Here is a 25,898-nt window from a genome sequence, read left to right on the forward strand (position 1 = left end):
GCTCCGCAAGAGAGAGGAGTTGGTGAAAGCAGAAAGTCAGCTGCATGTCGGCGTTTCTTCCTGCACACCTGTAGCTGTTCTGCTGCTGGACGCATGTTCACCTGCATGTCCTCCTCATCCTCCTCCTCCTCCCTCTCCTCCTCTTCATCGCAGGGGGCTGTCGTCGGTGGTCGCGCTGGGAGCCAGCATCATCTGCAACAAGATTCCGGGCTTGGCCCCCCGGCAGCGGACGATCTGTCAGAGCCGACCCGACGCCATCATCGTGGTGGGAGAGGGAGTCCAGGCGGGCATCAACGAGTGCCAGTTCCAGTTCAGGCACGGCCGCTGGAACTGCTCGGCCCTGGGGGAGAGGACCGTGTTTGGGAAGGAGCTCAAAGTGGGTAGGTAGCCGGGAAACGTCTGTCTGCACAAACACAAAATATTACCAAGGAGTTTTTGGTTCAAGTTTCTGGAGCAAATATATCAGTGAACTTGAAACATGACAAAAACTGACAAGTAAGACTTTAGCAAGATGTAGGAGCTTGTTTTAAGTCATCAATTGCTTTAATATTGATGAAAACGTTCTAGATCCATTGGCTAATTATTTCACTTATAAGAAGACATTTTCCTTTTGTTGTTAGTAAAATTATTTGCCAATGGAACTAGCACTTTTTCCATCAATATTAAATGGTAATTTATTTAAAACAAGCTCCTATATCTTGCTGAAAAGTTACTTCTACGTTATTTTTGTCTGCACTAATTCAAATGCACTAGAAACTAAACAATACTTGGTCAGATTTTGTGTTTTTGCAATGCAGGCTGTTTTTTGTTTGTCTCTGATGGTAAAACATCTAAAAATATTTCTAATATGAACATGACATGATGCAACAAACCCCCTCCCCCGATAAAATTCCAGAAAAGACCAAATTAGGAAACATTGCTCATATAGCTACATGAATAAAAACCATCTCTGTGATTGCACTGGCATGTTTTATTCTACATTAATAACCCCACAGTGTCTCCCTTAGCAGAAAGGGGAAACATGCCACCGCAGAGAGACGGATTGTTGAAAATTGCTATAAATTTTCCCAAAAATTCAGTCCAGAGGAAACATTCCTCTGAGGTACTTGACCCTCCGACCTTCGGACAGATGTCTACGAGTCTGAAGCAGAGGCCGGTTGCATCTGCTCTGTGGGAAAGCGAGCCTCATGTCTGATAGTGTCTGTGGAACAAAGCTGCAGGCGATGCTTAGCTGCAGACGGCAGAGCACAAATATTTCCCAACAACCCCGCGCTCTGCCGTCTACGTCCTCCGACGTCCTGCCTGTCGTCTGGAGGGACGGACGGACGGACGGACTCGGGCTTTGGGTGTCGTTTTGCTCCCTAAGGATATTCAATCCTTCACTGCAGCATATCTGCGTTTTGCTGCATCAGCCCCGGGGGTTTAACGCAGCTCCAACACTGCAAAAACACAAAATCTTACCGAGTAATTCTTGTCTAGTTTCTAGTGCAAATATCTTGAAATAAGATGGAAAATAACTCATAAGTAACTTTTACGGAAGACACAGGAGCTTGTTTTAAGTAAATAATTATTTAATACTGATGAAAAAGTTCCAGTTTTATCGGCAGAATATTTTACTTATAACATCAGAAAAATATCTTGTTATACGTAAAATAATCTGTCGATGGAAGCCGTACCTTTTCATCAATATTAAGGAATTATTTACTTAAAACAAGCTCCTGTGTCTTGCTGAAAAGTTACTTCTGAGTTAGTCTTGACTTACTTAAAGTGGACTAAGATGTTTGGACTAGAAACTAGATCAAAAATACTTTATAAGATTTTGTGTTTTTCCAAGTGTGTTGGCGGTGGAAGAATCTTTCACTGGAAAAACAATAAATCTTACCAAGTATTTTTGATCTAGTTTCTAGTCCAAACATCTTAGTACACTTGGAATACGATAAAACTATTCACAATTAACCCTTCAGCAAGATATAGGAGCTTGTTTTAAGTATTAATTCTTTAATATTTATGAAAAAGTTCTAGTTCCATTGGCAGATTATTTCACTTGCATCATGAGAAAAGTGTCTTGTTTTAAATGACAGTCAGCCAATGGAACTAGAACTTTTTAATCAATATTAAGAAATTACTTACTTAAAACAAACTCCTTTATCTTGCTGAAAAGATATTTGTAAGTTAGTTTTTCTTATTTTTAGCGTACTGAGATATTTGCACTAGAAACATAAGAAAAATACTTGTAAGAGTTAGTATTTTTGCAGTAGTATTAAAACTTAATTTGATGCACTAAAAAGAAACATACACAGAGATCTAAATGCTTTTCATCGTTGCTCAACCAAATCATGTATGTTCATTAGAGAAAAAAAAACACTTCCCCTCCCCGAAAACTTCAAGTTCAGGCAAGTGCTTTGCTGTAAGTTTACAAATTTCCCTCCAGGTTCTGCAGCTTTTTACCTTCAAACGATTCCCAGTGCTTGGCTTCAGGAAGACTCTCCGTTACCATGTGTCTTAACATCTAATCGAAGGGAGATGGGAGTCTCAGCGTCTTTGTGCTGCAGAGAACAGATTTTAGTCAGGAGTTCAGCTGAGCGCTGCTCAGGTCCAGCTGCCCTGCAGAGTGCGAATCCATTGTTTTGTGTTACTGGACTGGAACGCTGATGCCTGACAAGAATATATAAATTTGGGATTGTTGTTGGCGGTCATGCAGCAGTGGGTAGTGTTTTGGCATTAGGGTGAGGGATCTGTCCCACTGACAACTTAACTCCTTAAACTGGCTTCTCAGTTTTTGAACCGCTGAAGCCAACCGTAGTCTATCTGCGGAGCGGCTCACCGCTGTGACTGGTCCTCTGATTCGTCTGAGGACCAGAGCTGTGTGAAGAAGTGCCTCTGCAGAAGTTTAGCTGTTAAAATCCAGCAACTTTATTGACTGTTCCTGGATACGGTCCAAGTACGCTCCACCAGGAGTTATCTCCGATTTAATTAATAAAAACTGCAGTTGGCCTGAAGTGGTCAGATTTATAGGGCTGGAAATCTCTCCGTGCTGGGAGGTTTGTGCATGCCTCTGATTCACCTCCGCAGGGTGGAGACCGGCATGGCGGCTGGCAGGGAACCCGGCCAGAAGTCATGCAAAAATGTTTCTTTTGTCATGTGTTAAAAATGCATACAGGGTTTCCTCCAGTGTATTATAAGCCTGGCGGGCCACCAGACTGTACTTGTGCCCCCACCAGGCTAAGCATTGCCTATTTATTTAAGTTTTTAAAAAAAGTTAGCATTTTTAAGACTCTATAGTTGAAGTTCAGGTGTTAATCATCCAAACTTTGAATAGCACATAATTATCAAGTGATATTTTCAAGTTTCCTGTCAACTCAAAAACATGACGGGCCGCTGGATGAATCACTGCCTGAGTGCACAGCCACCGGGCTTAGCCATTTTTCTGGGTTAAAACTTGTGCATACATATTTTTTTATCACCCAAGGACGGAGTTGCGTCTTTGATTGTCCTTAATCAAATGTAACGTCCAATGTTTCCCCACAACTCCTTCTAGCTTATAAATTATGGAGTACTTATAATTATCTTGCAACCCAGAAAAGGAATTAGAACAAACTTAGAATCTAAAGAAACTCATCTAGAGAAACCCAGACTAGCTTATAAATTCTACTAAACACGGAGAACCAATATGTAGTTTTATGCTTTTATTTTTCTCTTGTTTTTCTTTTGTTATTGCTTGTATTTCCTCTAACTCTTGTAAAGCCCTTTGAATAATCTTGTTGCTGAAAATGTGCTATTTAAATAAAATTACCTTACAGGAAAAACGTTCTTTCATCTGCGCTTTTCTCCCATCCAAAATATCGCATTTTACACTTTGCGTTTTAGATCTTCATCCTGAAGTTTATCTGCTTTAAAGAGAGCCTGATTAATGAATTGCACTTGGCTTGCTTCGTGCATTTCATAATCATCTCTGAAGCAGTTATGCCAGGTATGTAAGGAGGCTTGACAGGGCCTGAAAGAGTGGATCCTGTTGTGCTCAATTGTCGTCCAAACTGCTTTTTTTTCTTTCTTCTTCTTTCTGTCTCCGCAGGCAGTAAGGAGGCCGCATTCACCTACGCCATCATAGCGGCCGGCGTGGCCCACGCGGTCACCGCGGCCTGCACCCAGGGCACTCTGAGCGGCTGCGGCTGCGACAAGGAGAAGCAGGGTTTCTACAACCAGGAGGAGGGCTGGAAGTGGGGCGGCTGCTCTGCGGACGTCCACTACGGCCTGGGGTTCTCCAAAGTGTTCGTGGACGCACGCGAGATCAAGCAGAACGCCAGGACGCTCATGAATCTGCACAACAACGAAGTGGGCCGAAAGGTATGTTTGGGTTAAGGATTTCCATGACCGCAACGTCAAATCAGACTCTCAGTGAACCTGTGCTGCTGTCGCCCTGCTTCTCAGATGAGAGTGAGGTTCAGGTTGTGTGTGTGCGCGCGTGTGTGTGCATTTGTTTATAATACCTTGTGGAGACCATTTTCCTGACACGTACTACATTATGGGGACCCACTGCTCCTTGTGGGGACCGAAGCCTGGTCCCCACAATTAGAAACGCTGCTTTTGGGTCAGATTTAGGACTAAGGTGTGAAATAAGTTTTGATTAGGGTTAGGATAAGGGTAAGGTTTAGGCTGTAGAAATGAATGGAAGTGAATGGAAAGTCCCCACCAAGATAGCCACGCAAGCGTGTGTGTGCGTGCGTGTACGTGTGTGTGTGTGTGTGTGTGTGTGTGTTTGTTTGTGGGGGGAAAAAAAGGATTTTACTCACTGTTCAGGTTTCTGCTATTAGCAGTACGTGTTAGTGATTCGTTCCTGTTTTGTATGTTTTGCTAATATGTTCACGAATACAGATTAGGGGTGCACCGATTTATCGGCCAGTTGATTTATCAGCACCAATTTTCTTAATTTTAGGAGATCGGCGATTGGCCAATACTTTTTGTCTGGAGTTGGTTTTATCTTCCTCGGCAAAGGTCTAAAAAAATGTCCTCCTCTGCTCTCCCATCAGACAATAGTCAGTATCTTTCTTGCTATATTTAGCAACATTTTAGACAAAAAAAAAAAACAACAAAATTGGCATTGGCCAAAATGGGAATCGGCAGGTCAGGCTTTTTTAAAATTGGTAAACGGCGATCGACTAGAAAACTGCAGTCGGTGCAGCCCTAATACGGGACCCATTGAATAAATTAGAATATTGTTAAAAAGTTAATTTATTTCAGGAACTCTGAAATAAAACACATTATATAGCTTAGGCAAAAGCTTATGTTTTAACTACTTAATTTCTGTTCTTTAGGATGATTTTCCACTTATAATCAATGAAGGCGCAACATTAAAAATTAGAATAAAACATCAGACCAATAAAATAAGACCATTTTTCAAAACAGAAATGTGGGCTCAGTGAACACCTGGTGTAAGATCTGCTTAGAAGTTATTTTACAAAAGTCAATCTGACTCATTGGGACATTTATTCTAATTTATTGAACATTACTGTAGATAAACGGTGTCTCTACATACAGATTTTCAACAAACCTCTGATATAACATTCTGAAAAAAATGAGCCATGAGTTGGTGACTTATGTCCAGATTAGAACATCTCAGAGGAACTTTGACTTATTGTCAAAAAGTATTTAATAAAGAGCACAAATTCAACCATTGAGATCATTATTGAGCACACTGTTGCACACAGATGGAGTTCTAGGTTATTTCTCATTTTGATACTGTATCAATGTTACATTTGTTGCATGTTACATTTATTCATATTTTTATTTACCCAGTTGGGCCCCATCGAGACTCAAGGCTTCTTTTTAAACTAGTTATTTTTAGGCTGTCACACAGTGTTAAAAAAAGTTTTCTGTCAACTGTTATCCAATATTATAGATGTCTGAAATTCAACCCCAAACCTTTGGTGCAGTAACATCTGCAACAAATGTTCCTAACAGGACATTTTACAATGTTTTAAACAGATACAAATGTCTCAAGCGGTGGCAGAGGTCAGAGTTTTAGGAAGTGATTTAAAAACCTGTCTGATTTGCAGTGGTAGGTTATTCCACATGTGGAACTGCAGCCAAAGAACTGAGGAGAAGCTGATCAGCTGGTCTGTGTGAACGGGACAGGGGTGTGTGATGGTTGGGCAGCTGACGGTGGTTGGCTGGGACTTTAGAAACAGACAAAATGATTTTTAAATAAATTCTAACATCCACTAGCAGCCAGTGGAGCTAGCTCTGGCTGCTGGTACTAGCAGAGTGTGGAATTAACTAGTTACATTTACTCAGTTACATTTACTTGAGTAACCTTTTTTGGAGTATTTAGGAGCATTTTTACTACGCTATACTTTTTATTTTTACTTGAGTTGCTTTATTGTGACGTATCGTTACTCTTGCTTGAGTACAAATTTCTGGATTCTCTACCCACTGAATGAAGAAGAAACATCTTTTGAACATAAAAATCACCAGACACAGACACACAGCTGCAGTTTTAAAGTGTCAGAAGTTTTATATTGAAAGAAACTGATTTGGAAAAAAAAAAAAGTCTCTTGCCTGATTTTGTTATTTTTTGTTTTATTTGAGTTATTGTCATTTTCATCAGACTGGTTTTCTAATCTGTTCATGTCACATTTGAGGATGTGTTGGGTAATTTCTTTGAAACAGGGTTGTTTGGGAACAGTAAATACCTGCAATAATTTTTTTTCTTTCTCTTTGACATGAGCAGATATTCAGAGTTGGGCCAAGATTTGTGTCATGATAAAACAACTCCAGTTTCAGAAATGTTGGGGGAGTTCACTCAGTGTTTTAAAAACATCAGTTTTCATGAGACCGAAATGGAAAACTCTGGATCTTCGACTGAATCTGCTTTGGGCTGTGGGCCAAAACGATGACCTTCCATCTGGATCATGTGTTATAAAACAGAACATGTGAAGCATAACAGGACCGAGTATCTATGTGATGTAAAGGTAATCTAAATAATGCAGTTTGTTTTTATGCACTGATATGAAAATTTGGGCCGATATCAAGATTATTTTTGTGATGGCCGATATTTACCAGTATTTACAATTGTTTCAACACCTTTGGAAAAACTCCCAACCCAAAGACATAAAACTAAATATTAGTAGTTAATATCGGCCCAGTTTTTATCAACACCTTTATGTTTAAAAAAGAAAAAAAGTCTAATACTGGCTGATACCGATGTTGGTACCAATATGTAGTGCATCCCTACAATTTTTTATTGCCATTCCAGTGAAGAATATGCTATTCATTTTAGTGTTTTACTTTTCCTTGAAACATGGTTTAAAATGTTCAGTTTAACTTCCTTTATATTTGTCATTCAAGAAAAACATTTTTAGTATAAACAGCCAGTTAACATGGCCGCCTACTGTCCCGGCCTGGATATCGGTAAACAGCTTTTAATTCTGCTGTAAATACAAGGTGACAAACTACTGTGCTAAAACAATTTGAAGATATAGCCCTGAGTATTTACTGACTATTGTATTCCAGAAATAGAAGACCAGGAAAAATGTCAGCTCATATTATTTGATTCTTCTAGTTTGAAATAGCCCAACTGATCGGGAAGACGTCTAATCTTTAATTTCATTGTGTAATAACATTTTCATATCAATTACTGCCCTGAATCACTTTGTTGTGAAAAAACCCCCAAAACATCCCGAAGTCATTCAGAAAACAAGTCAAGAATGTATAGTGTGAGATGAAAAGCATCGTGATTCTGCCTCAGGACCCTGACTGGGCTCGCATTAGCTACGTTTAATGTCGTTAATCAGAACACAAGAAGCCAATCGACAGATCGATAGATACTGGCCACACAAGCAAGCAGTCGACAGCAGAAGCAAACGAGTCGCATCCTGTGATGCACATTAAAGGTTTAACTGAAAACCCAGCTTTCCAGCATTGTCATGTTTGGAAATAAACCTGGGTCCAGGTTTGGTCTCAGTATTTGAAGGTTTTCTTTCTTCCATGGCCCCTGAGTGAGATTGAAACAGTTCATAGAGCATCTGGGAAAGAAAAATACCTACTGGCTGAACAGTTAGTGTAACAAAGATTTTTGGGTTCATTTGTTACATCTTGGAATCTAAGTCGAAATACATTGTAGACAAAATGCTATCATTTTCTTAATGAAAACAGAGATTTTTGTACTCAAAAATCTTTGTTTCTCCACTATAAAGCAAACCTAGTTATTAGGTTGGTGAATTTAAATATTTATTTGAAGATATTAAAGCAATATCTCTTTTAGATGTACATTTTTATAACAACTGAAGTTAAAATAGCTGCTAGATTGTGCTATGAAATGGCACCATGTTGCCCCACTAGGGGTAACTGAAAGTCTCAGAAGCTGTTCACATTTGCTGAAGCACCATTGATTTGTATTTCAGCGAAAAAATTGTAGCGGTAGTAGCCTTCAAATTAAAAGCTGCATCATTATATTGCCACAGTAATGTAGTACAAACACACACGGGCCTGTCAGGTTGTCACAGCAGGCTGCATGAGGCCTGTGAGCTGCAGAATGCCTCGGTCTGGTGTGGACTATAGCAGAGTGATTTGGGATTCAGTTACACATTTGGGGATCGGGGTGTTTCAGCAGTCAGTCTGCAACATCCTCTGGAATGACTCCTGGCACCGGTCCTCACTGCGTATCTAACTCTTACCTATCTATGGCTACAAGAAGTTGCTAGATCACAATAACTCAAGGGGTGTTTGCGGTCGTTGGGTGTATCAGAGATGGTCAAACACTCTGTGCACGAAGAAAGAAAGAACTGATGGATGGTTGATGTTTACCTCATTCCAGGAAAGGGAACTGTCTCTCCCCCCTTTGGACACATATCCATGGACAGAGGGGAGAGAGAAGGAGAAAAGAGCAAATGTCAAAGCACAGCCAGGACACAGCAGCATCCAGTGTTGATGGTGAAGACCGCTGACACACACAGACGGCCTCATCATAGAATTCAGCCCTTCTGTTTCTTTTTCTAGTGATTGGTCTGGTGTGGATATGGATGGCCTTTGGCCAAGCATTATACCTGGGATGTTTTCCTGCACACTCCATAGGAATGGAGGAAAGGAATAGTCTTCTCATGTCTTCACTGGTTGGTGTCTTATATCAGGTTTCTGCAGCAAAGGAAAGAAGTCTGCCAGGTAAACCTGGAGGAGTGTGTTAAGGCTTATATCTGCATCACCAAGTGTAACTATAAGCCCATCCATCCATCCATCCATCCATCCATCCATCCATCCATTTTCTTACACCCTTGTCCCTCAGTGGGGTCGGGAGGGTTGCTGGTGCCTTGCTCCAGCTAACGTTCCGGGCGAGAGGCGGGGTCACCCTGGACAGGTCGCCAGTCTGTTGCAGGGCAACACAGAGACACACAGGACACACAACCATGCACACACACACTCACACCTAGGGGCAATTTGGAGAGGCCAATTAACCTGACAGTCATGTTTATGGACTGTGGGAGGAAACCGGAGTACCTGGAGAAAACCCACACATGCACAGGGAGAACATGCAAACTCCATGCAGAAAGACCGGGGCCGGGAATCGAACCCAGAACCTTCTTGCTGCAAGGCAACACCTCTACCATCTGCGCCACTGTGCAGTAACTATTAGCCTCATAGGTTATTTTTTTCTTAAAAACAAAATGACTTGGAAAATCTTTCTTCTGCCTGAATCTTATTATGAAATGATCTTATTTGTTGACATTTCTTAAATTTTAGTCTTTAAAGTACCAGAATTTTTACATAAAATTTTATTTTTATCTGCCTGAGGTCATTGTTAAATATTAAATCCGATGTTCTGGTGATCAGTTACTCAGTTCTTGACTAGGCTTTTATGAAATACTTTTTTACTCGTACTTGAGTAATTTCTTGGAGGGTAACTTCATGCTCACACGCATCGTATAATCATGACAGATTCTGTTTCACTGAGGACGATTGATTAGGAGGAGAAAAGGCTGCAGGACTTTCTCACATCCAGTTAAATAATTAGTTTAGATGCTCAGACTGTAACAGGCCTGTTCAAAGCGCATCATTTTTGACGGATGTAACAGCCTGAACATGGAGTCGTAGTTTTCTCAGTTCTTTGTTGCTTTAACCTTGACCATTTTTCAAGCTTTTCATTTATCAAAGCAATGTCTTTGCATGCTTTGTACTTTGTGCTAATTGCATATAAAATTATGCTCTTTTTTTCTGTCTACAACAGTAAAACAATTTCAACCATTCATCCTGCTTCTCTCTCTCTTTGGGAGGGAAACTTAGACAGTGTCAGACAAACTTCAGAGTAATGTTTCACATGTTTTCAGCTAAATATATTGTCATTATGATTAATTGCGATGCCTGATTATTTTGGTGCCCCCCAGCCCCGGCCGCTTTGTGCCCTGTGTTCAGAGTATTATTTGCGTGGGTGGAGCTATGGCCCTGGCTCAGTTTTTGCCACAGTTGCTTGAGGCCGGTTGTCATCAGGCTTCTTACCTCCAAGCCGGTGAACACAAATGGAAAGATCTCCCTAAGTCAGGGATGAGCTCTGTAATTTGCCAACTAACTTTCAGACTGAAGTCAAGATTATTTAAAGCGAAACTGCTGCAGCACAGCAGAAACTGCAGATTTGCCCAGTTTTTATACATTTTATGTTGTTTAAATCAAAAGAAAATTGTAAATTAGATGAATGTCGGAAAAGAAGGACAGATCTGTGAGGAGTAGAACTGCAGTTTCTTGCAGTGATATTGCACCGTATGCAATGTGACTGCGCTGTGGATCTATTTGATTAATTAATACGTGTCAGACTGGGACATATATACAAGTGCTGTAAGTTTCCTTGTTTCATCAACCACCGGCTATGCACTTTTGAGCTGTTGCGGTGCATTATGGGATATATGTGGTGTGACTGCTATGGGCACTATTCTGGTAGGCTATGAATAATAAATACTGTATAGGAAAATACAGGTCCGGAAAAATGAAGAGACCGCTTCAAATGATCAGTTTCTCTGGTTTTAGTTTTTATAGGTATATGTTAATATGGACATTGTTCTTTTATTCTATGAACTAACAAACATGTCTCTGAAATTCCAAGCACCAATTTAGTATTAATTTGCATAAAATGAGAAATGGTCAAAATAGCAAACAAGATGCAGCGCTTCCAGACCTCAAATAATGCAAAGAAAACAAATTTATATTCCCTTAGAAGCAACAATACTGATGTTTTAACTCAGGAAGAGTTCAGAAACCAATATTTGGTGGGATAACCAGGAGGTTTTCAGTGGGGTTCAGTGGGCTCTTCATTTTTTCCCCGAGCTGTATGTCGTGATCAGGATTCATTGTTTCACAGGCTGAATGTGACCTGTGGGTCTTGAACTGGTCCAAACTGTCTTCGGCCAAAAATGTTTAGACTTGTAGCAAAGCGCAGTCATACCGTCAACATGTTCACATTAGTAGCTGTCAGTAAACTGTTAATTACTTGTTAGTGTGAGTCTTTTGTATTACAGAGAATAAAAAAAAAAACAACAACCCGATGTTCAATTCCTTCTGCTTCAGATTAGCTCAGCTTCCCGACTTTACATACAAACCTCTGTTGTTTCTGTTTATCCCAGCTTCTCTAAACTGTGTGTTTGAATGAGGCTCCATGCTTGAGGTTTGACATTAATCACAGCGTAATACTCTGTCAGGCGCATACTATGTACATACTATACTTACACCGCTGTAATTATTGTAGAAAACCTTTCATATTTAATGGGAGATGATGTAAGCGTGTTTCAAGTGTTTCTCCCCGTCTTGAGAAGAATAAACAGCGACGTAAAAGGTGCCACAGAAGGCTTACACGGGTTCTGTTAGGCAAACAGTGGCAGCTTCGACGGGATTTCACTTCAGTGAGCTCCATTATTTCAGTGTTTGCCAGGTTTCTGGGGGGGGGGGGACACGACCACACTAAGCTTTGCGCGTCTCAGGCTTTTGACAATTACCCCAAGAGACTCCAGAAAGTCTGAGGCCACATCAGAGTGGAATAATTAAAAAGCAGGGAGAGGCTTTTCTAATGCCAGCCAGGGCTCCCGCTCAGTGAGAAGGAAACACGCTAAGCTCATGTCATTCAGCCCAAGGAACACAGAGAATGTTCCCGCAGCTCTGCCTGACGTTTTGAAAGGTTCTTCGCCAATGCCATGAAAAGGCCTTTCTCTCCTTTCTACAAAGGTCCTCGTGTGTTGAGAAACCAAACTGTCTTCAGTCGCCATGGGAGCCTTTGGATTGATTTTGGAAGAGACATTTTAGGGTCTTGGGTTTGTTCTTGTTATCGATGGGAAGATTGTGAAATAATGAAGTCAGATGGTCTCAAGCCGGCAACCCATCAATTACCAGACAAACAATTATACTGTAATTCTATACTATAATATATACTATAATATTACAGAAAAACATAAATGCATCTTTTTTAAATTGTCCCAACGTCCTTTCCATTACCAAAGCAGATTTTTATTTTCTCCACTATCTTGCCCATCTCATTCCAGAGACGTTTGCAAGTCATTTCCCCCCTAAGTCTGTCAGTTTCCTAACATGTACAGGTTGGAAAAAATCCTGCAGAGAAATCATACTGCAGTTTGTTGTCATGACAATTATTCATTGGCATACACCAACTCAGAAGGAGGACACTAATCATTTACTCAAACCAAGTTACTTTCAACCTTTATTCTATGAGAAAAAATTAATCTACAGGCTCTAAAGTAGAGCCTGAGGAGAGGCGCCGAGTTTCAAGGTTTGAGTGTAAGTCAAGTGCAAACTTCTTCTTTTGATGACTCAGTTACATCTGGAGTTCAAGTCACAGACTTCAGGCATTATTGCTTCCTCACTGGCACTTTAGCGCAAAAGTCTGTTTTAGAAATGCTGGGCAAAGTGGATACATTTAACCTTCCCACAAGTCTTGGTGAGACGATCCAGAGGAGTGCGGCAGATGTCACGGACGGTCACTGGGGAAGCAACAGGGTTGTAGAAGAAGAAGATAAAAAATTGTAAAATCGTACGCAGGGTCAGTGCAACCCCACCGGTACCATGCACAGGGTAAAGAGGTCACGGACTGGACCGCGTCTTAGGACTGTGGGATTGTTAAAAACATGATAATGAATGTGTGTACACTTGGCAGCATGGCTTCAATGATATCACTATATTTATAGAAAATGTCTACCGATATCAAGCTGCAAGTTGGAGCAGTTGCTACCACCATTACCCTGACGCATGAATGGATGGATGGATTGTTTTCTTTCCAAAATAATGAATCCTATCTGTGTGATTTATGTTAGACACATGATCACTTGCAGCCAGGCTCATCAAGACACTGACATTTCAAACTTGATGACAATATGGAGAAAAATCCTGAATGATGTTTTTGATACCATGGAAAAATCCATTTCTGAAGAAAAACGTTTTCTCTTAAGGGAATACTATCATTTACAACATAAAAGCATTTTCATTACTTTAATACACACAAAACCGTTAAGTCTAAAGCAGGTTAGTCATTATTTAGACAAAATATAAAATGTAAGCATCAGCACGGATCAGTTTATATTGATTTTTATGCAAATGAGTTTGTTTCAATAGACCTCGAAGACGGGGCCAAATCTCTAAGAGCAAACAGGCCTTAAGGGCCTGCTTAAGGTCTGAGGTTGCTGACTAAATCCAAAAGAAAAAGAGAACTACCTTCATTAACTAGTCATTAAGTAGAACTACTTTCATTTGTTTTTGTTTTATAAGTGTCCAACACCAGATTGGAAAGAGGAAAAAACCCAAAGGAGTCTGAAAAGCCCATTGATCATTCTAAGGCCTTTCACATTCACACAAATTCAGTGTGTGAATGGATGAATGCAGAGTAAAGCGCTTTGGAGTCCTCTGGATTTGAGAAGGTGCTGTACAAGTACAGGTCATGTACCATTTTTTAAATAAGACAACCGTTCATCTGTTGTTCTTTGAGTTAAAGAATGGCCCAGACTGAGTTATCAGTCATAGCAGCTCTGAGATCTCTGGCATGCCAACTTTCACTCTAAACTCCTGAAAACGTTTGTCTGACTTTGTTGGACGATTGTTTCAAAATGTCCGTCTGGCTTTTAGGCATAAAGTGATTTCTCCACGACAACTTTGGAACACAAGTGAAATCCAGTGAAATTATTGCCTTCTAGTTCTCTTTAAACTCATTTTCTTTCTTTCGTCCCTTCGCTGTGCGTTGCAGGTCCTTGAGAAGGAGATTCGCCTGGAGTGCAAGTGCCACGGCGTTTCCGGATCCTGCACTACCAAGACGTGCTGGATGACGCTGCCTAAGTTCAGGCAGCTGGGATACATCCTGAAAGACAAGTACAACCAAGCGGTGCATGTGGAGCCCGTCCGCGCCAGCCGCAACAAGCGGCCCACCTTCCTCAAGGTCAAGAAACCGCACTCCTACCACAAGCCGAAAGACACGGAGCTGGTCTACATCGAAAGGTCACCCAACTACTGCGAGGCCGACCAGCTCACCGGCAGCATGGGAACACAGGGGCGCCTGTGCAATAAAACCGCTCTGCAGCCCAACAGCTGTGACCTGATGTGCTGTGGCCGTGGATATAACACTCACCAGTACTCTCACGTTTGGCAGTGCAACTGCAAGTTCCTGTGGTGCTGCTACGTCAAGTGCAACACCTGCAGCGAGAGGACAGAGGTGTACACCTGTAAATAGGGATATTTATTAGGGCACACACCTGGACTGTGCTGTGTGTGAACGTGCGTGCGTGCGTGTGTGTGTGTGTGTGTGCGTGTGTGTTTGGGTATGTGTGGCTTTTCTTTACAAAATCACATTACAACAGTTTAAACTGGCCTGTTCTGCTTCTGTTGATTATGATGACGCCAATGGACGTTGGATTCAGCTCGGAGGTCCATAATTGTTCCATTAATCTTTCAAGTTCAGAGCTTTTTCATATTGCAGACTACTTTTTTTTTTTCTTTGGCTGTCTATGTCTATAGGTGCAGTGGGACTAATGTCAAACGTTATTTGCTTTTCATTTTGTAGAATAGTAATTTATTGACTTAAAAAACTACTGATCACATTGAAAACACTGCAAAAACACACAAATCCTACCAGGTAATCTTTTTTCCAGTTTATAGTGCAATTATCTTAGTTTTGTCTTATTTAAAGTTGACTAACTTTCAAGTATTTTTTTAGCAAGATATAGGAGCTTGATTTAAGTCAGTTTCTTAAAATTTATGAAAAATACTACTTCCATTGGCTGATTCTTTCACTAATAAGAGATTTTTTTCCCATGTTGTAAATAAAATAATCTACCAGTGAAACTAACACTTTTTCATCGATATTAAATAGTTAAAACAAGCTCCTATGTCTTTCTGAAAAGTTACCTAAGAGTTATTTTTTGTTTTATTTTAAATGTACATTTGCACTAGAAACTATAAAAAAATATTTGGTAAGATTTTGTGTTTTTGCACTGAATCTCTCGCCACTACATCTCAAAGCAGATGTGTGGATGTCTAAAAATAATATCTGCACTTAAAAGCTATTTTTTTTTGCAACTTTTTCATTTTATTTGTGGTAACTTAAACACTGGGGCTAAAAAGTGAAATGAATCCCATATAGGTTAACGTGACCGATCCTGTAGCCTACGGTAAGAACTACTGACCATGTGTTTGTTATGACGGTATTGTTTTCTGCTTCCTGACCTTACTGGACTAACACTTACCAGAAAATTGGCAGCAGCGATGTTTCATCTACATGCCCACGTCTTCACAATCAACTATTAAACCCGTGAGAAGGTAACATAAACCATGGCGCTTGATTTATCTCAGGATAAGAACCTCCAATGTACAATTTTCCAAAATACAAATACAGCTCTGGAATAAATGAAGAGCCCACTGCATTGCATTGAACTAAAAACCTCCTGGTTATTCCACCAAATCTTGATTTCTGAACTCTTCCTGAGTTAAAACATCAGTATTGTCGTTTCTAAATGAACGTGAATTTGTTTTTTTTTTGCATTATTTGAGATTTGAAAGCATGGCATATTGTTTGTTATTTTGACCTTTTCTCATTTTATGCAAATAAATACAGAATCTTTGCCTGGAATTTCAGAGACATGTTGTCAGTAGTACATAGAATAAAAGAACAATGTTCATTTTACTCAGACATATATCTATAATAAGTCAAATCAGAGAAACTGATCATTTTAAGTGGCCTCTTAATGTTTTCCAGAGCTGTATCTGCCCCCAACTTGGTCAGAATGTAAGAAAATGCAAGTGATAGAGGGTGGAAAAGCGCCATGACTGGAAAATAATAAAATATTACATAGGACAAAAAGTCACATTCATGAGTTGCCAAGTGAAAATCTGTTGTCTAATGGGACTTTCGGACTCTTTCGGTCTCAAACACAGGAATGTTTCTTTCTCAAACGGGTTGTCAGTTTCAAAAACATCCATGTTCACACAGCTCCGTTTCTAGAAATCTTTTCATCCACATAGAAACACGTACGACCGCCCAAAATGCTCTCCTACTATCATACTCTCCCAGACCTGTAAGTGGTGCTAAACATGGAGTAGTTCTCCTATGTGGTGTGTGAAGTATCCGGTGTGTTAGTACAGAACACAGAGAATTACCTGACGTTGATTGATGGAGTTCTATAGCAGCTGCAGCACAACCACAGATGTGTAGTCCGTCATTGTTGTTATGTATGACATGTTTGGAGTTGTAGGTCAGGTTAGTGGTTGGGTTGATATGTCAGCGTTACCCAAGGGCAAGACTTCTGAAAACCTCTACGGTCCTGTGGAATAGGTTTTTTAAACCAAAACCGTCAGCAGTTCCTTTTAGAGCCTGTTGAACTGTCCGCTGAGATCAATAGGCAAGAGTTGCTGAACTTGTCCAAACTGCTTAAATGTTTCAGGTCAATCCAATCGTAATTAACTCCCCACAGTTAATGGAATCAAGATATACTGAGAAGTTTTTTAAGTCATGAGACCAAATCTGCTAAAGATTTCTGCAAAATTGTAGTTTGGAATGATTTGGAGTCCTTTTAGTGAGATACAAGAGGAAGTGACTGCAGTATTACACAGTTTAATGGAACAAAAGTAATCGCTACTGGGTAGAAATTAAAGGAGGACCACACATTACTAATAAGGCAACACCAATCTAAAACTAGAGCTATCAGTTTATAGCGTGATTAAATAACTAGCTAATTAGCTTCTTTGTTCTGCTCTTTGTAGAGCAATCCTGGAAAGATAACCAGCTGATATTAGCTAGATAAATAATATGCATTTCCTACATGCCAGAAAACTTTGAACATTTTTAGAGACATTTTTGTAACTTTCCTGGAGCTATTTAGAACAAGATTAGCAGCTGTAGTGCTACACATTTGTAGTACTACAGCTACAAATGTAGAGCTCTAGTTTAGCTAGCTAAACTTGACAGCATGTAGCATGACTATTTAACTCACTAATATCAGCTGGTTATACTTCTAGTATTGGTCTACAAAAGGCAGAACAAGGAAGCATCAGCATTCTGTGCCATAAGCACCACTAAATATCAACTCCATGATTCAGTGAGAATTTCACATCATTCCAGGTCTGCTCTCCTTTTGTGTTTTCACCAAAATGTATTAAGATCATTACTTGCTAGAACCCGAGTTGAATCATGATTGTGAAAATGTTGTTCTATGAGCTGTGGATCAATGTATGTAGCTACTGCAAAGTCTTTCTTGAGATAGTTTTTTTTTTTTCCTTTAAATGTGCTGCTAGGTGTGTTGAACTTTTAAGTTATGGTGTTTGTGACTGAGCAGCCATGTTGACTCTTCAAGCTAGCAGTGTGTAGGAAGACAAACATTCTATAAATTTGGTTGACATAATATATTTTTTAAGAAATTATTTTTATATAGATTGTCTTTATTTATTTATATTTTTTGTATGTCTGTGTAATAGCTGTTAGCTAATGAACTCAAACAGCTAAGAGCATAGCTTCAAACAGCTGCCATTAAAAATGCTAGTGCAGTGTGTGAGTAGTATTTCATCAGAAGTGGACTAAAAAACACTGGTGTTCACTTATGATGCTTTCCTTTTACCTCTAAAGTTTGAAATTGGATCTGAGATAAATTCAAACCCTTTTTATGCTAGCTTAACTGGTTTATCAATTACAACTAGCCTAGTTGGAACCAGAATAGAACGACACATACACATTTTCTTCTCACTTTGTGAATTTAAATCTGGCCATAACTCTCTTGTTTTAGGTCAGTTAAAGTAAATAGAAAAATTATTTCCTACATGACAGAAAACTTAGAACATTTTTAGAGAGGATTTTGTAACTTTCCTTGAATTCAAAAGTTTACATACATTGGATCTTTTAAACTATATGACATGAGTCAAACCTTTTGGGTTTTGGAGTTCTGGTCCATTCCTCCAGGCAGAACATTTTAGACAAAAAGACTTTTACCTCTGGCTCACAGAACCTGTGTCCTTCCTGAGCATTATGATGGTTGGACATTCCCATGATGTTTAAATAATTGCATATAATTTTTTTTTGAACAGATGAATGTGGCACCTTCAAGCATCTTTAGAAATCAGTCTGGTGTCAAAGAAAATAGGGCAGTAACAATTCCTCAAATGATTCGAGTACCTCGATTATTAAGATTCTTCAGGGAAAATGATCATTACCGACTTTTGCTATTTAGTAGCATATGTTCTGGCCGGATAATTGTGTCGTACAACACTCTCAGCTTCACCAATGAGTTGTTGACAAATGCTAAGTGCTGTTAGCACAACATAGGATGATCAAAAGTCCTACTTTCCATGGACATTTCCAGGTTTTAATTGCTTTTTGGGGGATTGACAGGCATCCTTAAAATTGACTGGAATACAACAATCTTTCTCCCAGAACTTCTGCCTACTGGCTGATTTGGAGCAAATGGCAGTGAAGAGCGCGGCGGGTGTATGCATACAGGTGGAGTGGAAACTCATGCAGATAGATGGAACATAGCAGCTTTGTAGATGATACTTAGATTTATGGAGTCGGTCAAACCCGGAAATAAATTTCCTGCCGCTCCCCTTTCCCAACAAATGGATGGCAGAGTCCACCGTGGTGGGTACATAGCTTTTCTGTGTATGATGAAAGTGCCAAAGGTGCCATCGTCACTCACATGGACACAAAAGCTATAAATGGTCATATTCATCTAGTAGATTAAAATGACTGAAAATGAATAAGGAAACGAAAGACAGGAGAAAACATCTTTTTAAAACTGTCTTTGTTAACCTGCTGCTTTACTATTTTTACTATTAAATTTAATATAATTTCAAATTTGCACATATTTTTGCAAATCTGAAATTGCAGAAGTATTCAGGTTGACTTCTCTAGTCAACCTGAATTTGTGTCTAGAAAAGTCGACCTTTATTGTTACAAGTACATTTTCTAAGTTACATTAAAGTGATTGTTAGGGGTGCATGTAAAAAAATTGGGCCAACATTAATACTGTTGCTGTGGCAGTGTTTGATAATATTTTATCCATCCATCCATGTCCACACACAGGACACACAACCATGCACACACACAGGGGCGGATCTAGAAAAATATTTATGGGGTGGCAAGAGGGTGGCAGAGATTTTTTCAGGGGTGGCAGCATGCCAGTATGTGTGTGTGTATATTATATATATATATATATATATAAAAAAATTAGCATATTGTGATAAAGTTAATTATTTTCCATAATGTAATGATAAAAATTAAACTGTCATATATTTTAGATTCATTGCACACCAACTGAAACATTTCAGGTCTTTTATTGTTTTAATACTGATGATTTTGGCATACAGCTCATGAAAACCCAAAATCCCTGTCTCAAAAAATTTGCATATCATAAAAAGGTTCTCTGAACGAGCAGTTAACCTCATCATCTGAATCAACAAAGTAACTCTAAACACCTGCAAAAGATTCCTGGGGCTTTTAAAAACTCCCAGCCTGGTTCATTACTCAAAACCGCCATCATGGGTAAGACTGCCGACCTGACTGCTGTCCAGAAGGCCATCATTGACACCCTCAAGCAAGAGGGTAAGACACAGAAAGAAATTTCTGAACGAATAGGCTGTTTTCAGAGTGCTGTATCAAGGCACCTCAGTGGGAAGGAAAAAGTGTGGCAGAAAACGCTGCACAACGAGAAGAGGTGACCGGACCCTGAGGAGGATTGAGGAGAAGGGCTGATTCCAGACCTTGGGGACCTGCTGAAGCAGTGGACTGAGTCTGGAGTAGAAACATCCAGAGCCACCGTGCACAGGCATGTGCAGGAAATGGGCTACAGGTGCTGCATTCCCCAGGTCAAAGGTCAAGCCACTTTTGAACCAGAAACGGCGGCAGAAGCGCCTGACCTGGGCTACAGAGAAGCAGCACTGGACTGTTGCTCAGTGGTCCAAAGTACTTTTTTCGGATGAAAGCAAATTTTGCATGTCATTCAGAAATCAAGGTGCCAGAGTCTGGAGGAAGACTGGGGAGAAGGAAATGCCAGAAGTTCAGTGTCAAGTACCCACAGTCAGTGATGGTCTGGGGAGCCATGTCAGCTGTTGGTGTTGGTCCACTGTGTTTTATCAAGGTCAGGGTCAATGCAGCAGCTATCAGGAGGTTTTGGAGCACTTCATGCTTCCATCTGCTGAAAACCTTTATGGAGATGAAGATTTCATTTTTCAGCACAACCTGGAACCTGCTCACAGTGAGAAAACCACTGGTATTACTGACCATGGTGTTACTGTGCTCAATTGGCCTGCCAACTCTCCTGACCTGAACCCCATAGAGAATCTGTGGGATATTGTGAAGAGAAAGTTGAGACACACAAGACCCAAAACTCTGGATGAGCTTAAAGCCGCCATCGAAACATCCTGGGCTCTTGAAGGCTGCAAAAGGATTCCTGACCAAGTATTGAGTGCATAACTGAACATAATTATTTGAAGGTTGACATTTTTGGTATTAAAACACGTTTCTTTTATTGGTCGGATGAAATATGCTAATTTTTTGAGACAGGGATTTTGGGTTTTCATGAGCTGTATGCCAAAGTCATCAGTATTAAAACAATAAAAGACCTGAAATGTTTCAGTTGGTGTGCAATGAATCTAAAATATATGACAGTTAAATTTTTATCATTACATTATGGAAAATAATCAACTTTATCACAATATGCTAATTTTTTGAGTAACGACAACAGCAAAAAATCAATGTTTTTAAAATGTGGCCTTAAAATACTTCCACAGATGTTCCTCCAGCTAACTCCAATCTCCAACTTTGTTCTAGTTTCTAGTGCAAATATCTTAGTGCCATTGAAATAAGACAAAACTAACTTAGAAGTAATTTTGTAGCAAGATTTAAAAGCTTGTTTTAAGTCAATAATTCCTTAATATTGATGAAAAAGTGCTAGTTCCACTGACAGATTGTCTTATAACATGGGCAAACGGTCTCATAAGTGAAGTAATCTGCCAATGGAACTATAATTTTTTTCATTCTTTGCTGTGTTTAACTAATGTCCCTAAACTAATACCAACTGCTTGGTTCCCATATTTCAAGCTCCATTTATTTTTATAATATGAGGACAGACCGCGTTTGGTTCAGAGTGGTGGTGCAGGATCGAGGCCGTCAAAGTGGGCTTGCTCTTCAGCAAACAGTGGGAGTGTGTAGCTGCCAGCTGATGGATTACCCTGACATCTGCTCCATTCACTCCTCGGCAGCGTTGCTACAACAACCGCAGTCCGCCCCTCAAAAAATGCTCCTCGTTTCACCAAGAGGGCGGGCTGCCTTTTTGTAAAACGGTTACCCCCCCCCCCACGCCCCCCCTCAAAAGCCAGATACAATTTGGATGCTGTGTGTTTTGTGGAAGTAACAAAAAAAAATAGCGAAGGTGGGGAGAGGGCTTTTTACCACTGCTAAGGGATGACGTCCAAGAGGATTTCAATCAGAGTCGTAGAATAGGACTTAGCACACAGAATATTTGACCCAAAACATTCCTTAGCTAAACTTTGACTCAGTAGAATGACATTTTGAAAAAGCAGCTGGCCGGAAAGCTTCGGTTGGACTAATGCAAAGCTTCGTCGCTAGCGCCACAGGATTGTCTGACGGCCTCCTGCAGCGCTGGGTTGTTACAGTCAGAACAGAAAGGATACAAACTGTTAGTAAATATGAAAGACGATATGTTTGTCTTAAACTGTACTGTTTGGAATGTAGGCCAAAAAGTTGTATTTTTTATAAGATTAGAGCACCTGTCTGTCACGTCGCTGCTGTGTGGCATGTTGGAGGCTACAAACAGGACTTCTTCTGGATTTCTTTAAATAACAGCTTCCTGTCAGGGATCCTAGGTGAGTTCTCGCTGGCCAGTCTGCTTCACACGGTATTCTGTTTGAATCAAATCTCACTTTACAGCTCAGTCTGGGCTTTCTCCCATTCACTTGGATTCCCTTGAATTTCTACTGGTTCAATCAGAGCAGAAGGAGGCGTCGTGAACAATGATGGTGATTTTCTGCTGTTTGAGAATTGTAGTCTGCTTGTAGTTTTTGCAACGGCAGCAGAAGAAGGAAGCAAAGCCGTTCAATTCTTGTTGGTAACATTTCTAAATATTTAATTATTCTTAACAGCATGTTGGAACTTTTCCATTCGCGGAGGAGGATGGTTGTTTACAGCACAGGCAATTTCCAGTAAGCTTCATAGCGTCCAACTGGCTCATTACACAACATTACGAAAGCAAGTCTCAACCAATCGCACATTGAGCGCCGTGCAAATGTGTAACTTTACAGCATTAGCGTTAGCTAAAACCGGCCCACTGATCGTGGTTCTTATCAATCAGAAACAATAGGAGGAGGAGGAAATGACTCGTAATGCTTAAGGATCAGCTACTGCAACACATTGCTTGATGCCATCCATCCATCCATCCATCCATCCATCCATCCATCCATCCATCCATCCATCCATCCATCCATCCATCCATCCATCCATCCATCCATCCATCCATCCATCCATCCATCCATCCATCCATCCATCCATCCATTTTCTTCCGCTTATCCGGGGTCGGGTCGCAGGGGCAGCAGCTTCAGGAGGGAGGCCCAGACTTCCCTCTCCCCAGCCACTTCTTCCAGCTCCTCCGGGGGAACCCCAAGGCGTTCCCAGGCCAGCTGAGAAACATAGTCCCTCCAGCGTGTCCTGGGTCTTCCCCGAGGCCTCCCCTTGCTTGATGCAGCCATGTCAAAGCACAACAAGTGTGCACCTGGAAAAACCTGGAGTAGGTCATCCAACAGAGCAGGGACATCAAACTGACCTTCGTTTGGGGCCACATCAAGATTAGGAATCATCATTTCCTCAACATGTATCTGCCGCGAGCAACATACCCACCATTATGCCCACCATAAAAACGTCTCAGTCAGCTGGTCCTTAACTGCCAAGAAAACTGTGATTGTTTCTCCAATTGTAGCCAGACTGGAGAAACTGGAGTGCCCTGAAAATCACGATGAGCGAGTACTGATGAAGACTTTGTGCGTTACTGATGAGTGCAGTGAGTTGTTTTGCTGTTTAAACATGATCTTGATCTTAATAAAGTAGCAGAATGGTATTTGGCATCAGCATGCTGCCTAAGATGAGACACCACCAGAAATGTTCTAATTATAGATTTATGCCTTTAGGTTGGAAAGTTCTGTTCCATGAAGCGTTCCACTGCATGGAAAGTTAGAAAAACTTTCCAATAGATGCCTTTGTTTAATTGCACCACCATTTTTTATTTTTTATTTTAAGAATTTGATATTAAATTTCTTCGTTCCAGAGTGGCACATCATTTGCTTCAGTAGAAGACGAAGCAGGGATCCGACTTATTCCCAACATGTCAAGTTATTGGAAAATGAATTGATGTGTTTCATGGTGTCGTGCCTGTCTGCCAGAGGTTTGGGGGGTCTGATGTTCAAATTTCCCGAGTGTGTCGGTGCCAGTGCACCTGTGAACACCTGCGTTACGGTGAAAAGGTTTACCTTGTGCCATACTGAGCCAGCTCTTATCGCTGCAGCTGTCTTATTTCCGTGACTCACACACACCGTCAAATGCCTGAAGCAGCAATCACGCTAAATTAGGTTTCGAAGGAATTTGGTTTGAAGTTTTATGTTCGATCATTTAGATAAGGAACTTCCAGCGTCGCGAGGCGGAGTCCAAACGTCACGGCGGCTCTGGAAACTGTGACGGCCGGTTTTCTACAGAGACAGTCAGCAGGCTGAATATTTATTACTGAAGCCGCTTGATAAATGTTATTATTATTATATCTACTTTGACAGCAACATTCAGATCGTAATCTTATTTGCCAACAATGACGTTGACTCTGAAGAACGAAGATGAAAGGGGGGGAAAAAAGCGAGGTGTTTATGAAGACTGTCATTAAGGCAATGCATAAATCACAAGTATCACGGTGTGCACCTGAAACGTCGTCTCCAATAAATCAGAACTCGGCTTATTAGCGATGATTGAAAAAAAAAAAAAGAAAAAAAGTTTGTTATTGGTTGGTTAGAATAAGTCGTGGTTGCAACATGTTGGATAATGATAATGATAATTCCATAGAGCCAAAAGAAAAACTGTCTGCTCTCTGGAAAAAAAGGTTTTCTGTGGATAAATTGTTTTCACAGGGAAATGAAGGTGAGCATTTTCTGTCCAGTTTTAACACTGGGCTCAGCTGATGTAACTCATCAACAGCTCTTTGCAATTTGTTGTCTTCCTCCTGAAATACATTCATGTCTCATGTCCATCTGCTGCATACTGAGGTGTCTTCTGGTAAAACAAAGACGTCAAGGAATAAAAAGTGGAAGGTCACTATTTTTAAAACGTCTTCAAGATATGTACATATATATATAGTAATTCTCCCTCTGAAAAAGTTTTTTAAAAACTGATGTCCACAAATGATATAATGCCCAAAGTGCAACAGCAGGAAGATCATCATCATCATCAAAAAAAAAAAAAAAGTTGACATAAGCAGTATGAGCATTCAAAAAGGATTCTGAGCACAATTGGGTCTCCTGGAACGACTCCAGCTCACATTTTCCTTGGCAGTGTTTACCTTTTCCTCTCATTTATTAGCTTCCTCAACTCGCATTTGAAATTTAATGGGGGAAAAAAAGAAGAGACAGACGAGGAGAAACATCAGAACATCGCCCCGTTCTTGTGGTTACCTCAATGTAAAAGTGATGGTGCTACAAAGAGTGTGACATCAAGTCATTGCTACCAGAATAGTGCTGGAGTTTTAGTATTTATTTTGTATACCCTGCTGTGGTTATTTTATGATCATTGCAAAATCTTGCCATGTAATTTTGGTCTAGTTTCAAGTGCGAATATCTTATTACATTTGAAATAAGACAAAACTAACTTAAAAGTAACTTCTCAGCAAGACATAAAAGCTTGTTTTGAGTAAATAAATCTTTAATATTGATGAAAAAGTTCTAGTTTCAATCACATTATTTCACTTGTAACATGGGGATATGTCTTGTTATGGTGAAGCAATCTGCCAATGAACTAGAACTTTTTCATCAATTTTTAAGGAGTTATTTACTTAAAGAAAGCTCCCATATCTTGCTAAATAAGTTACTTGTAAATTTTATTTTTGTCTTATTTCAAGTGTACTAAGAGATTTGCAATAGAAACTAGATGACAGATACTGGGTCAGTGTTACGACCAGAGAGGAACATGAAGGATCCATCCTCTTCAGATCTCAAGCAGCCGACACACAAATAGATGAACATTTTATAATATTTATTTTAAAAAGATGTATTTTTGTTCAAGATGTCACAACAAGTGGAGTATGTGGCTTCAGAGTGAGCTATGGTGCCGAAAACAATACAGAAAAGGAGACTATCTGAATATTAACCAAAACTTACATATTTGAAAGTAAATTAACCAAATGAGA

At 40.1% G+C, this 25,898-nt stretch overlaps 1 protein-coding gene across 1 annotated transcript in view; it reads left to right on the plus strand.

Moving 5' to 3' along the window:
- Positions 1–17,880, plus strand: part of ptpdc1a (protein tyrosine phosphatase domain containing 1a) — a 41,547-nt gene extending 23,667 nt beyond the window's left edge. Inside the window, exons 3-5 of the mRNA XM_008410372.3 lie at positions 154–380; positions 4,073–4,344; positions 14,219–17,880. Of these exons, the coding sequence (XP_008408594.1) occupies positions 154–380; positions 4,073–4,344; positions 14,219–14,698 (979 nt within the window). The 3' untranslated portion in view covers positions 14,699–17,880. The remainder of the gene's footprint in view (positions 1–153; positions 381–4,072; positions 4,345–14,218) is intronic.
- Positions 17,881–25,898: the final 8,018 nt, after the last annotated feature.

Source organism: Poecilia reticulata, chromosome 5, assembly GCF_904066995.2.
Source record: "Poecilia reticulata chromosome 5, P_reticulata-male-v2, whole genome shotgun sequence".
In the NCBI taxonomy this organism is placed as follows: Eukaryota; Metazoa; Chordata; class Actinopteri; order Cyprinodontiformes; family Poeciliidae; genus Poecilia; species Poecilia reticulata.